Genomic DNA, 12,791 nt, shown 5'->3' with positions numbered 1-12,791 from the left:
AAGAACCACCAACATGGTCCTTGCTGCCAGACAAATCCAAAAATAATGTCAAGAACAACAACAACAGGAATTCTTCATTTCATTTGTTGATCTGACCAAAACATTGGACATAGTAAATCATGAGGCTCCGTGGATTGCACTCCGAAGATTTGGATGTCTAAGGAACTTCATTACTATCCTGCAATTGCTTCATAATGATATGACTGTAACTAACTTGAGTGGACGATCTGAAAAATTCAGACAGGCATGGCTGTGAGATACCCTACATACTATTTACAATCTACTGATCTAACAGTGGCTATTCACCTCATCAAAGATCAAATGCCCTCTGGTGTTAGTATTAAATAACATGTAGATGAAAAACTCTAACATCTATCGCCTCTGTGCCAAAATTAAACTGACTACCATAGATTTACATGATCTACAATATGTGGATGACTGCTGTGTCATTGCCCACCCTGCACCAGATTTGGAAGCCACACTCAATCTCTTCACTTCTGCATACAAGAACCACAACCGATTCTTCAATATTGCCAAAACAAAACTCATATCAACCACACTTGGTCAGCCAAATTTTCCACCTCCCATATATGTAGAAGGAGACACTATGGAACATGTTGAGCACTTCTCATACCTTGGCAGTCCCCTCTCTTAAAAGAGCACCAGTGACGAAGAAATCCAACGCCAGATCAGCTGCCCCAGTTTAGCCTTTGACAGACTACAGCAGCAATTATTTGATGACAAAAACTCCAACTCAACAAAAGCTTTAGTGAACAGAACAGTTGTTGTCACCATGCTCTGGCAGCACAGTGAGAGCAAGACCCTGTATTAATGAAATAAAACAGCCCTAAAGAAATTCCATCAGAAAGCCTTGGGCAGGGGAAGGTGGACTGAGGAGGGTGGTCACCCAATTCATGAATGCAGATTGTCCTGAAAGATGGTGCACAGCTCTGTGAATGTCTCTGGAGATGATGGAGTCTTTTCTGGCACTGCCTCAGACATCTGGTGGTAGTTCATGCAGGTTCCGAAGACTCACATCACATTATGACCCTCCATTAGCCTCTCCCCTGCCTGGCCTTTTGCCTTCTGCCCAGCTACAGTTGTAACCCCTGCTGCAGCGGAGTCTGTAATGATGACTCTGCACCATGGAGTTGACTTTCTGTGTATATTTTCTCTAGCACTCATAGGTACAGGAGGGCTGCCTGAATGATTCCCATGTTCAAGGCACATATCATTTACTGTCTGGTAACCTTCGATGTGTTGATGCCACTCTAACCTGTCAGCACCTCAGATCTTTTTTTTAATTCATTTACAGGATGTGGGCATCGCTGGCTAGGCCAGCGTTTATTGCCCATCCCTAACTGCCTGTGAGAAGCTTCCCCTTAAGGCTCTGCCCCTCAGCTACTCATATCTGCCCTGGGCTTTTCTCCAAACTCTTGTTTCTCTCTCTCCCTGGTCCCGGAACTTACTTCAACAGAAGTCAGATCAACTTTCAAACTGAAAGTCAAAAGGTAGCTTGTGAAAACCAGTAGCTTTTAAAGGACAGGTTTCTGAAGTACAGATGCCCTGGTCGCCTCCCAACAAATTGCAAGGCGTTATAAAATTCGGGTAAATCTATGTACACTACAATTAACAGGCTTGAAAATGAGTTTAACAAGCTTCCTGCTGCTTCCGGGTAGCTTTGCCGCTTCGCTTCCTTCCTGTAGTGCAATTAATAGTGCTCCATTATCCCACCACCAAGACTCCAAAGCAATTCCTCCTGCGGCACTATCCTGCCCTGCCTGTAGACTTCATTAACTTCCACCCCATATCTATAAACAACAGTGGCCATATTTCAAAGGCATTTTGTTGACTTTTTTTTAAATATATAACAAGATACATCCTTGGGTTACAATAAGAATGTAAGGTGCTGTATAAAAAATTCTTTCTCCTTTCTTACAAATTAAATGCTTGCATAAGTCCAGCATCACTACAGCAGCATAACCAAAATATGTTACAGACTTAGCCAAGTTCTCTCGTCCTCTTATTCCTGGGAACAAATGATTGTTAATCTTTCAATTCAATTGTCATTATTTTTAGAACGAAATATCAAAAACATACCTCTCAATCAATCCCAGAGGTTTTTGATGCAATGTGTTTGCATTAATATTTTAGTGGGACATAACTGGGCAGAAATAAGAAAACTGAGAAGGCGGCTCCAAGTTATGAATAGTGAGTAATGAAAGTTGAACACAATTAGAAATCAACCAAGTAGAAAGGAAAAAAAAATAAAACTAAGAAACAAATTAAATGCAGAAGAACTACACGTAGCTGACAAATCAGTTACAAAATATAAAAGCCTGCTTATGAAACAAAAAGTAAAAAGAGGGATTTTCCCTCTTCCCCTTTTACAAAACCCCCCGACATTTTTAAATCTTATAACAGCATCAACTGCTAATTTTCTGGTAAAGCTCTGTATTAGTCAAAGGGAGTATATGGTTTCGAAACAATTAAGTGGATCATTTTGAAAAAAAAGTTAACATTACAGAAGAGAAACTTGTCTGATAAGCACAGATCAACAAATTATGACATCAATACCTTGCATTTATATAACATCTTGAACACTGGAAAAACATCCCAAGGCACCTCACAACAGGCACTAAGCTAACGAAGGAAAGATCAGTCAGGTAACCAAAATCTTGGTCATAAAAGATAAAACCTTAAAAGGAACAGACGGAGTTAAACACATGGCTGAGAATTTAAGTTGATCTTTTGGGCGAAATGGAGAAAATGTACATTAGCTCGAGCAGGCGTAGTTGCCGAGTGCGACTCAATCTTGACTAAGATACAGGCAGCAGGGATTTGGATGTGCAGGAAGTTTTTGGGATAAGCTGCAAGTTATGGAAGGTGGATGATGGGAGGCTGGTCAGGCAGGCTTTGCAATAATCATGTCTGAAGATAGCAAAGGCACAGCTGAGAGTTTCAGTTGCAGTAAAGACAAAAGTGAATAATGTTACCAATACTGAATGAGACAAACTTTGCACCAGAGGAAATTAAGTTGGAAGCACTGGATCAAATAGAGTGAGGTAACCTGACTATTAACTAACTATAGAGCTACTCACCACACAATACTCAGAAATCATTTTAATCTAAAACACAAGTTTGTGTAGCACAAGGAAGCTTTTATCATATTATCTAATAGCAGGTTCTTGTATAATAAAAACATTTCCTACTTAATTGTTTCATAGAAACTAGGTACTATGCAATGCGTGATCAAATAAATAGCTTCCTTGCGCTTAGCTTAGGCTGAGATACAATGTTGCATATGCTATAGTCCAGTATTCACTGTATGTACTGTACAAAGTGAGTTGTGAAATACTGTAACAAATTAGTTTTGCAATGATATTTCTTGCAAGTATATATCCTTTGCCAGAACCGTGCCAACACAAACACTTTTGCCAACTTTCATTGGTCAGATAAATTTATTGCACTTAATTGCCAAGGGGGAGGGGGGTGTCCCGTATTGCAAGCAGATTTAACAGGCTTCAGACCTAATACTGTACAGAAAGACACACACAATATCGAAGCATGTTTATCTGCTTTACAACAATGTTTACCCGCATGTTACTGTACAGTAAAGGTACACTGTCTAACATGCTGCACACTCTCATTCCTCAGATGTACTTGCTAAGTTTGATTTGCACGTGCAGTACTGCAGAGAGGAGAAAGAAAACTGAAATTTGTCACACTTACATTAAAACACACCGCTGGCTAAGGGATCAAAAGAAGACAACATTAAAATAAAATTCGACACAGAGCACGGGCAAACGGGTAATAAAAAAAGAAGCGAAGTGTCATTTTCAAAGTATCTACAGTTCGCACATGACAGCACCATCCGATCCCAAATCATTTATTTTTATAAAAAGGGGAAATGCTTCCTGATCCTTAAAACGGGGGTTTTGTACATTAATGTTGTTGAAGATAAAATCGTTGAGAGTAAATGCTGGAGGGGAAAATGTTGTCGGGTCCGGTCAGTGCTGGGAAGTGAGAGATGGTGGAGTGGACTGGACTGGAGTGTCAGAGACTTTTTCTTCCCCCCACCCCAAACCCCCACACACCTTCGGCGATCAGCTCCTCCACCGTCACCTGGTAACGGCCCACGCTGAACACTCTGCCCAGGTAGTTACTGGCGCTTCCCATCGAGCCGCCGCCGCCTCCTCCTCCTCCAGCACCGACATAACCCGCTCCCTCGGGCTTCGAGATGCGGGAGAATTTCTTCATGGTTCACAGAGCGTAGCGGCAACTTCCAGACCGGAGCGAAGCGTAACAAACAGCCTGTCGTCCCTCTTCACGTTTACAGAGTGGGCTTGGAGATGGAGGGGGGGGAGGTGATCGGCCGCGACGCCGCCCGCCCAGCGGCTTGCAGAGCTGCGCAGGAGACGCGGTCTCGGAGCCGAGCCGAGCGCCGTCCCTTCCCCCTTCTCCTCCCTGGCGGCAACTAGCGACCTAACGGCATCCCGTTCCACCAGGCACTTCAAATGATTCTAAATTCCGCTTCCAGATTCCATCCTGTTGAAGTTGGCACCGAGATAGGACAGCAGCTACCAGGGAGGAAGGGTTTCGACCCGTGTGTTCTTCTATTTACCCAGCATACTCTGACCCCACAATCAACCCAACCGGTCCAGCTCCCGCCCACACCCCGCACTGGTTGGTCAGGTCACTGTCACTCCTCCCACCTCTGCCTACTTCCTCGGTTCTGATTGGTAGGTTCTGCTGCCCGTCATCTAACGCGCCCGCGCTTTTTCCGCCGTCAAGTTGGTCGTGACGCGGAAGAGTGTTGAAGGTTGGGAGTGTTTTTGTTTTCTATAGGGGTTAAACTGAACAGACTGAAAGTGCAAGTTTCTGAAAGGAAAACAAAACTTTACAAAAGTTAATTCGGACCAAGCAAACAAACAAACGGGGTAACCGATTTGCAAACATGTTGGGTGTGTCTTACAATGGACACTCCTCGCCCAGCATAACTTTTTATGACTTCTTTCAAGCTGTAACTTAAACCTGCCACGAATTAGAAGAACCGAAATACCTTTTTTTTTCCCAAAATCCATTATAACTTTGAAGAAGTGCATTCTAGTGGCTCTAAAATGTGAAGTTCATTTGCAAATCAAATTTATTTCGGATGTCATGCATGCTTTAACTTTGGGTATGGGTTATCTAGTTGCCATAATCAGAAGAACATACATGCAGATCTATCAGATTTACAGCTGTTGTTTTCCAAGTTCCGTGGTGACATTATATTTGTTCTATTTGTAACAGGACATTGCTATATGAACAACATCGCTACATTCCAAAAATCGATGGAAAATAGAGACCTCACTGGGGAAGGTGGAGTGAGGTAGTCCATGTTTTCTATTTTGGAATGATGGTATGTTTTTTTAATGGTCAGCCTGGCAATTTCTAAGAGGTAAAGTAGGTGTTAAATAGGTCTATTTTTACTTTTGCCTGAAGTGGAGTGGGGAACGTTACTTAGATCATCGACCGGTGACAACACGAATTGAGAGGCTAGTCAGCTCGTTGTGTCTGTGCCACCTTTCTGCAAGAGCAACTCAGTGAGTCTCACGTTTTGCCTTTTTTCATAGCCCTGCACAGTTTTTCTCTCCAGATAATTATTCAATTCCATTTTGAAAGCCATAAATGAATCTTTGTGATTGGAACATGTTTTCAGGCTGCCTTAGATATCCTTTGGATTACAATGGTGAGGTTCACTGCCTATAAGTGATATTAGCATCTTGCCTTGAAGAAAGTGCCCTTTACTACCCAATATCTAATTGTACAACAACATAATTTAGGACCCACGTGTAATCAGAACTGAATATCATGGACCTGATTTTGCTACACATCATCAAATGGCATCTGCCATTAGTTTGACTTGCCTTTGCGCATTTCATTTTTAAAATGTTTTGCTTGACAAGTTGCTGAAAGTGCATACAGTACTTGTAGTGATGCATTAGGGTGAACAGTGTGCCTGGGACTTAAGTGAATAGGGCAAGCAGCAGGGTACCTTAACTAATCAGATTGAAGGACTGAGAAATAAATGGCAGAATGTCTGAGCTGAAAGTGTGAATTAGAGTGGGTGAATTCAATTTCAAATCAGGCAGTGAAAGAGAAATGAAGAGAGGAAAAGAGATTAGATGGAAGGTGAAGACAGGAATAAAAGGATAGTTCTTTTTTTAAAAAATTTTTAATCATCAGCAATGATTAATACTTGAAGGAATAAGACTCACACTTGTATTAGAAATATTGGCAGTAATTATCACTTATTCTGTTTTTAAAAGAGTACTTATATTTGAAACGATACTTAACTTTAGGTGATGGGTTTAATTTGAATCTACCCTGCAAATTCAACAACCTCACACCATTCAATTCATGTCAATGATGAGACAAACAGTGAAGTGTCATAAGAACATAAGAAATAGGAGCAGGAGTAGGCCATTTATCCCCTCAAGCCTGCCCCGCCATTCAATACGATCATGGTTGATCTGCCCCAGGCTTCAACTCCTCTTTTGTGCCAGCTCCTTACAGCCCTCAACTCCTCGATATTTCAAAAATCTATCCACCTCTTTAAATACTCAGTGACCTAGCTTCCACAACTCTCTGGGGTAGAGAATTCCAGACATTCACTACCCTCTGAGAGAAGAAATTCCTTTGCATCTCAGTTAGAAATGAGTGGCCCCTTATTCTGTAACTATTCCCCTATTTCAAGATTCCCCCAATGGTGGAAACATCTTCTCAACATCTACCCTGTCAAGCCTCCTCAGAATCTTTTGCGTTTCAATAAGATCACCCCTCATTCTTCTAAACTCTGATGAATAAAAGCCTAACCTGTTTAGCTATTCTTGATAAGTCAAACCCTTCATCCCAGAAACAGCCGACTGAATCTCTTTTGAATGGCCTCCAATGCAGTATATCATTTCTTAAATATGAGGACCAAAACTGTACACAGTACTCTAGATGCAGCCTCACCAACACTCTGTGCAGTTGAAAGAAGACTTCTCTATTTTTAAACTCCAACCCTCTAGCAATACAGGCCAAAATTCCATTTGCCATCTTAATTACTTGCTGCACCTGCGTGCTAACTTTTTGTGTTTCATGCACAAGAACACCGAGATCACTTTGTGCTGCATTTTTTTGGTGTGTCTCTCCATTTAAATAATAGTCTGCATTTTGATTCTTCCGACCAAAGTATGTGACCTCACACTTTGCTACAATAAACTCCATCTACCAAGTTTTTGCCCACTCACTCAACCTATCTATATCACCTTGCAGATTCCTTATGTCCTCATCACAACATGCCCTCCCACCTATTTTTGTATTGGCAGAAAATTTGGATATATTACACTCTGCCCTTTTAAGTCATTAATGTAGTAGTATATAATTGAGGCGCTAGGTCTGAACCTTGTGGCACTCAACTAGTTACGTCTTTCCAACCTGAATAAGACCCATTAATCCTAACTCTGTCTTCTATGAGTTAACCAATCTTCAATCCATGCTAATACATTACCCCAATACCGTGCACTCCTATCTTGTGCAATAACCTTTTATGTGGCACCTTATCGAATGTCTTCTGGAAATCCAAATACACTACATCTACCGGTTCCCCTTTATCAACACTGCTTGTTATATCCTCAAAGAACTCCAGCAAATTTGTCAAACATGACTTCCCTTTCACAAAACCTTGTTGACTCTGTTTGATTGTGTTAAGCTTTTCCAAATGTCCTGCTATTTCTTCCTTAATAATGGAGTTTAGCATCTTCCCAATAACAGATGTTAGGTTGACTGGCCCCTAGTTTCCTGCTTTTTGTCTCCCTTCCTTCTTGAACAGGGGCGTCGCATTAGCATTTTTCCAATCCGCTGGGACCCTCCCGGAATCCAGTGAGTTCTGGAATATTTCAACCAATGCCTCCACTATCTCTGCAGCCACTTCCTTTAAAACCCTTGGATATAGGCCAGCAGGATCCTGGTGACTTGTCTGCCTTTAGTTCCATTAATTTGTCAAATACTTTGTCCCTTGTGATAGAGACTGTTGGAAGATCTTTCCTCCCATTAGCTCCTTGTTATCTGATATCTTTGGGATGTTTATAGTGTCCTCCACCGTGGAGACCGATGCAAAGTATTAGTTTAAATTATCTGCCATTTCCCAGTTCCCCACTATCAATTCTCCAGTCACATCCTCCAAGGGTCCCATGCTCACTTTAGCCACTCTCTTTCTTATTATATACCCGGAGAAGCTCTTGCAGTTTGTTTTTATATTTCTTGCCAATTTACTTTCCTAATCAACTTTCTTCCCCCTTATTAGCTTTTTAGTCATTCGCTGCTGGTCCCTAAAAATGTTCCCGATCCTCTGGCTTACCACTAGTTTTTGCCGCTTTTTATGCCTTTGTTTTTGATTGGATACTCTCCTGGACCACCATTGTTAACCGTGGGTGGTTCATGTTTCTCATCGAGTCCTTCTTTTTGACCGCGATAAATTTTTGCTGAGCATTATGAAATATCTGCTTAAATGTCTGCTTCTGCTTATCCACTGACCTTCTCCTTAGTCTATTTTCCCAGCCTGCTTTAGACAACTCTTTCTTCAAACCTCTGTAGTTGCCCTTATTTAAGTTGAGGACACTGATTTGAGACCCAAGTTGCTCGCCCTCAAACTGTATTGAAATTCTGCCATGTTGTGATCGCTACCCCCTAGATGATCCTTAACTATGATATCTCTTATTAATTCCACCTAATTGCACATTACTAGATCTAAAATAGCCTGCTCCCGGGTAGGTTCTGCAATGTATTGCTCTAAGAAATAATCCCTGATGCACTCTACAAATTCATCTTCCATGTTAGCCCTGGCAATCTGATGTGTCCAGCCAATATGCAGATTAAAATCCTCCATGGCAATTGTAGCGCCCTTCTTATACACCTCCATTATTTCCTGATTTATAATTTATCCAACAGTAAGACAACACTTTGGGGGCCGAAAGACTACTCCCATCCGTGACTTCTACCCCTTGCTATTCCTTATTTCCACCCAAACTGATTCCATATCACGATCTATTGCACCTATATCACTATTCACCAGTGCACTGTTACCTTCTTTTATTAACAAAGCTACCCCACTTCCTTTTCTGTTTTGCCTATTTTTTCGGAATGCTGAATACTCTTGAATATTGAGTTCCCAGTCTCGGTCACCCAGCAACCACGTCCTTGTAATAGCTATCAAGTCATATTCATTTATTCCTATTTGTGCCATCAACTCACCTATCTTGTTACAAATGTTGTGTGCATTCAGATAAAGAGCCTTAAGCTTTGACTTTTTACCATTATTACTCATCGTGATTCTGATTTCTGCTGCACTCTTCTACTTATATTTTCTGCCACTTCCCTTCGCACTTTGATTATCGTTCACCTCTTCACTACGCTGTACCTCTGCTCTCTCATTTCTTTATTATTTTTTTAAACTTCCCTTCAATTGAACCCTCCCCCACAACTAATTAGTTTAAAGTCCTATCTACATCCCTAGTTATATGATTCGCCAGGACACTGGTCCCAGCATGGTTCAAATGAAGCCTGTCCCAACGGAACAGCTCTCCCCTTCCCCAGTACTGGTGCCAGTGCCCCAATGAATTGGAACCCATTTCTCCCACACCAATCTTTGAGCCACACATTTACTTCTTTAATCTTATTTACCCTATGCCAATTTTCACATGGCTCAGGTAGTGAGCAGAAGATTATTACCTTTGTGGTTCTGCTTTTTAATTTAGCCCCGAGGTGCTCGTAGTCCCTCAGCTTCTACCTATGTTGTTGGTAACTACATGGGCCACAAAAACGGGGTCCTTCTCCACCCACTCCAAGTTTCTCTCCAGCCCAGAAGATATGTCCTTAACCTTGGCACCAGGTAGGCAACACAGCCTTTGGGACTCTCTCTCTTTGCTGTAGAGAACAGTATCTATTCCCTGTGCTATCCCCTATTGTGACTACATTTCTCTTTTCTCCCCCCTCTTGAATGGCGCTCTGTACCATGGTGCTTGGTCAGTTCGCTCATCGTCCCTGCAGTCTGTGCCCTCATCCGCACCGGGAGCAAGCTTCTTATACCTAATGGACAAGGGCACTGGCTGAAGCTCCTCCAAAGCTAAATTTCATTATTGCAGAGCTAATAATGGAGCGGTACAACACAGAAAAGTTTGAATATTCATGTTTAGTTGTGCATCTGCTCCTTGCCTGAAGTTACTGTACCATTTACACACAAATAACAGCAAGCGCCATTAGCTTCACCTTTACCTTGACAGAAAATTTTGACCCAATGTGCTCTGCACATCTTCATATGCACCTTTCCAATCTTTTCAAAGGTGGACAAAAACATTTGTAAGACAAGGCAGATATTAAATGTAAACTGCTTTTTTTGCAGACAACAAATGAATTTACGGATTAACAGATGTAAAGAAGTTTCACTTTGAATTAATTAACTACCGAACCCTACTTCACAGCAAAAAAATTCAAAAAACACATCTGCTCAGCCTTCTGATCATGACCAGCTGTAGACTGGAGATGAGCGGAGTTCCCCTCGTGAGGCCAAGCCTCCTCTCTGAGCAAGCTTTATGATCCTTAGTCATTTTTATTCTCCATGTTCCTAGCTAGTTGGAAGGAAGTCCTTGTGATTGATTTCCCATTCAATAATTGTTTGATGTGTTAATAAAACAAGCAACTTTTCCTTTTTCCATGAGGGTGCGCTTAAAGAAAACAGTTGCTATTCTCAATTAGGGACCATCCTATCTTCTTAGGAAATAGACTCTTATTGTTTCAGTTTGAAATAGAGAGTAAACCACAACATTCTGACTCATCTGGCTTCAATATATGCAGCCTATAGCTTTCTTTAAATCTGTGAAAATTCACTTTGTTTTCAAACACAACACTTAAACATAATTCATGCCCAAATCCCTGTTGCGAAAAAACAAATAATCAAAATTCCCAAGCACAATAGGTACATTGTTGGTTTTGATGAATTTTTGGTATAAGCAAATCAAAACTCAAAAGCTGTAATCTCACCTCTGCCCTGCCGCCTGCAACATTTTGAAGTCAGCAAAAGGCGGAAGTTCTGCATAATTAACAATTTAATCACATATACATTAGTTGACACAGCAAAACGTCTCAAAACATCTCACATGGCAATAGAGGAATAGCAAGAGTTAGCAAAGGTGTCCAAAGGCATGATCAAATGGATTGGTTTTGAGGGGGCTTTTGAAAGCGATGAAAATGTTGATAAGTTTTGCAAATAAATTCCCGAATACAGAGCCATAATGATTGAACACTTTGCTGCTGATTGTAGAGTTTAGGGAAATGGAATAGTGTTGTCAATCCTACAGAATTGTCCTGGAGTCTCTAGAAGTTTAAGATTAATCTTCTGGACACTGCAGTGAACTGAGGAGACAAATCACAGGTAGCACTAGAATCATAGTATGGTTACAAGACAAAAGAAGGCTATTCAGTCCATCATGTTCACGCCAGGTCTTTGTAAACACTTTTTTTCTTTGAACATTTTTGTTTATTCGTTATAAACAATTGGAAATGGACAAAAAAAGCTGTTTGACTGGGCAGGGTAGTCGAGGCAATAGGCCTGTGATGAAGCCTCCACAAATGCATTAAACCAACATTGGTGACCACAAGTGGAATTCACAATAGACTAGTTTTGAAACTGAAGGGAATGCAAATTGGGTTTCATGAAAAGGACAGTTAAGAAATAGATAAAGTAAGATCGTGGAAAATTTGTAAATAAGAACAAGGATTTTAAAACAATGTATTTATGGATAACAGCTGTAGAGGTCAATGAGATTGGAGTGATTTAAAATGGAACTTAGTATGGAATAGGAAGCAAGTCGTGGAAGTTTCAGTGAGTGTATAGGGTGAAGCTTTGGCGATGACAAGAAGAATTTTGTAAAATTAAAGCTTAGATATCAATATTAAATGTTAAGATGAATGTTAAGTTCATTTAACTAGCTCGAAATATGGTTATATTACTTCACAAGCCTTGTGCAGTAATCTCCAACTGAATGTTTGTCACCTGACCAGTGAGATTAAATTACAATCTTATCTTCAATGGGAAATATTTTTATTATGTGCAAGATAGATTACGTAGTGAGTCGTTTTCTTTGTGGTTCTTATGATTACAGGGCACTTATACAGTGCTAATACCATTGTCTTTACCATTTGAAACCAAGTGGCAGAGAACCAGAAGTGACTTTGGGCTCACAAGGAGCGTAACTTGGTTTTGGTGGGATGAAAAATGGGCAGTTATGGATTGGGTACCCATTATATACTCAGCCTGATTTTCCTTTCCTATTGACTTAGTAGGTAGCATTACATAGGATTGCATAGGATATACGCCACAGAAACACCATTCAGCCCAACCTGCCCATGCCAGTATTTAAGCTTGATTCGAGCCTTCCCCCATCTTTTCTCATGTAAATCTATGACTGTAACCTTCTGTTCCCTTCTCCCTCATATGGTTGTCTTGTTTCCCCTTAAAGCAAATATACTTATCACTTCAACCCCTCCATGTGGTAGTAAGTTCCACATTCTTCCCACTCTTTGGGTGACAGTTTCTTCTGAATTGAATTTCCTATTGGATTTCTTGGTGACTATATTATATTGATGTCCCCTAGTTATGCTCTGCCCCACGAGAGGAAACATTCTCCCTGTATCCACTCTACAAAACCTTCCACAATTTTATGGTTGGTTACCCCCAACCTTTTTTCAAAAGACGAGTGACCCAGCCC

At 41.0% G+C, this 12,791-nt stretch overlaps 1 protein-coding gene across 2 annotated transcripts in view; it reads right to left on the bottom strand.

The window, feature by feature from the left end:
* Positions 1-4,642, bottom strand: part of bmp2k (BMP2 inducible kinase) — a 136,273-nt gene extending 131,631 nt beyond the window's left edge. For both annotated transcript variants that reach the window (XM_041193141.1, XM_041193150.1), the window contains exon 1: positions 4,098-4,642. In XM_041193141.1, the coding sequence (XP_041049075.1) occupies positions 4,098-4,260 (163 nt within the window). In that variant the 5' untranslated portion in view covers positions 4,261-4,642. The remainder of the gene's footprint in view (positions 1-4,097) is intronic.
* Between the last annotated feature and the right edge of the window lie 8,149 nt (positions 4,643-12,791).

This window comes from Carcharodon carcharias, chromosome 1 (assembly GCF_017639515.1).
Source record: "Carcharodon carcharias isolate sCarCar2 chromosome 1, sCarCar2.pri, whole genome shotgun sequence".
NCBI classification, from domain to species: domain Eukaryota; kingdom Metazoa; phylum Chordata; class Chondrichthyes; order Lamniformes; family Lamnidae; genus Carcharodon; species Carcharodon carcharias.
The sequence above is the reverse complement of the archived record's forward strand: the minus strand, read 5'-3'. Positions and strand labels throughout refer to the sequence as shown.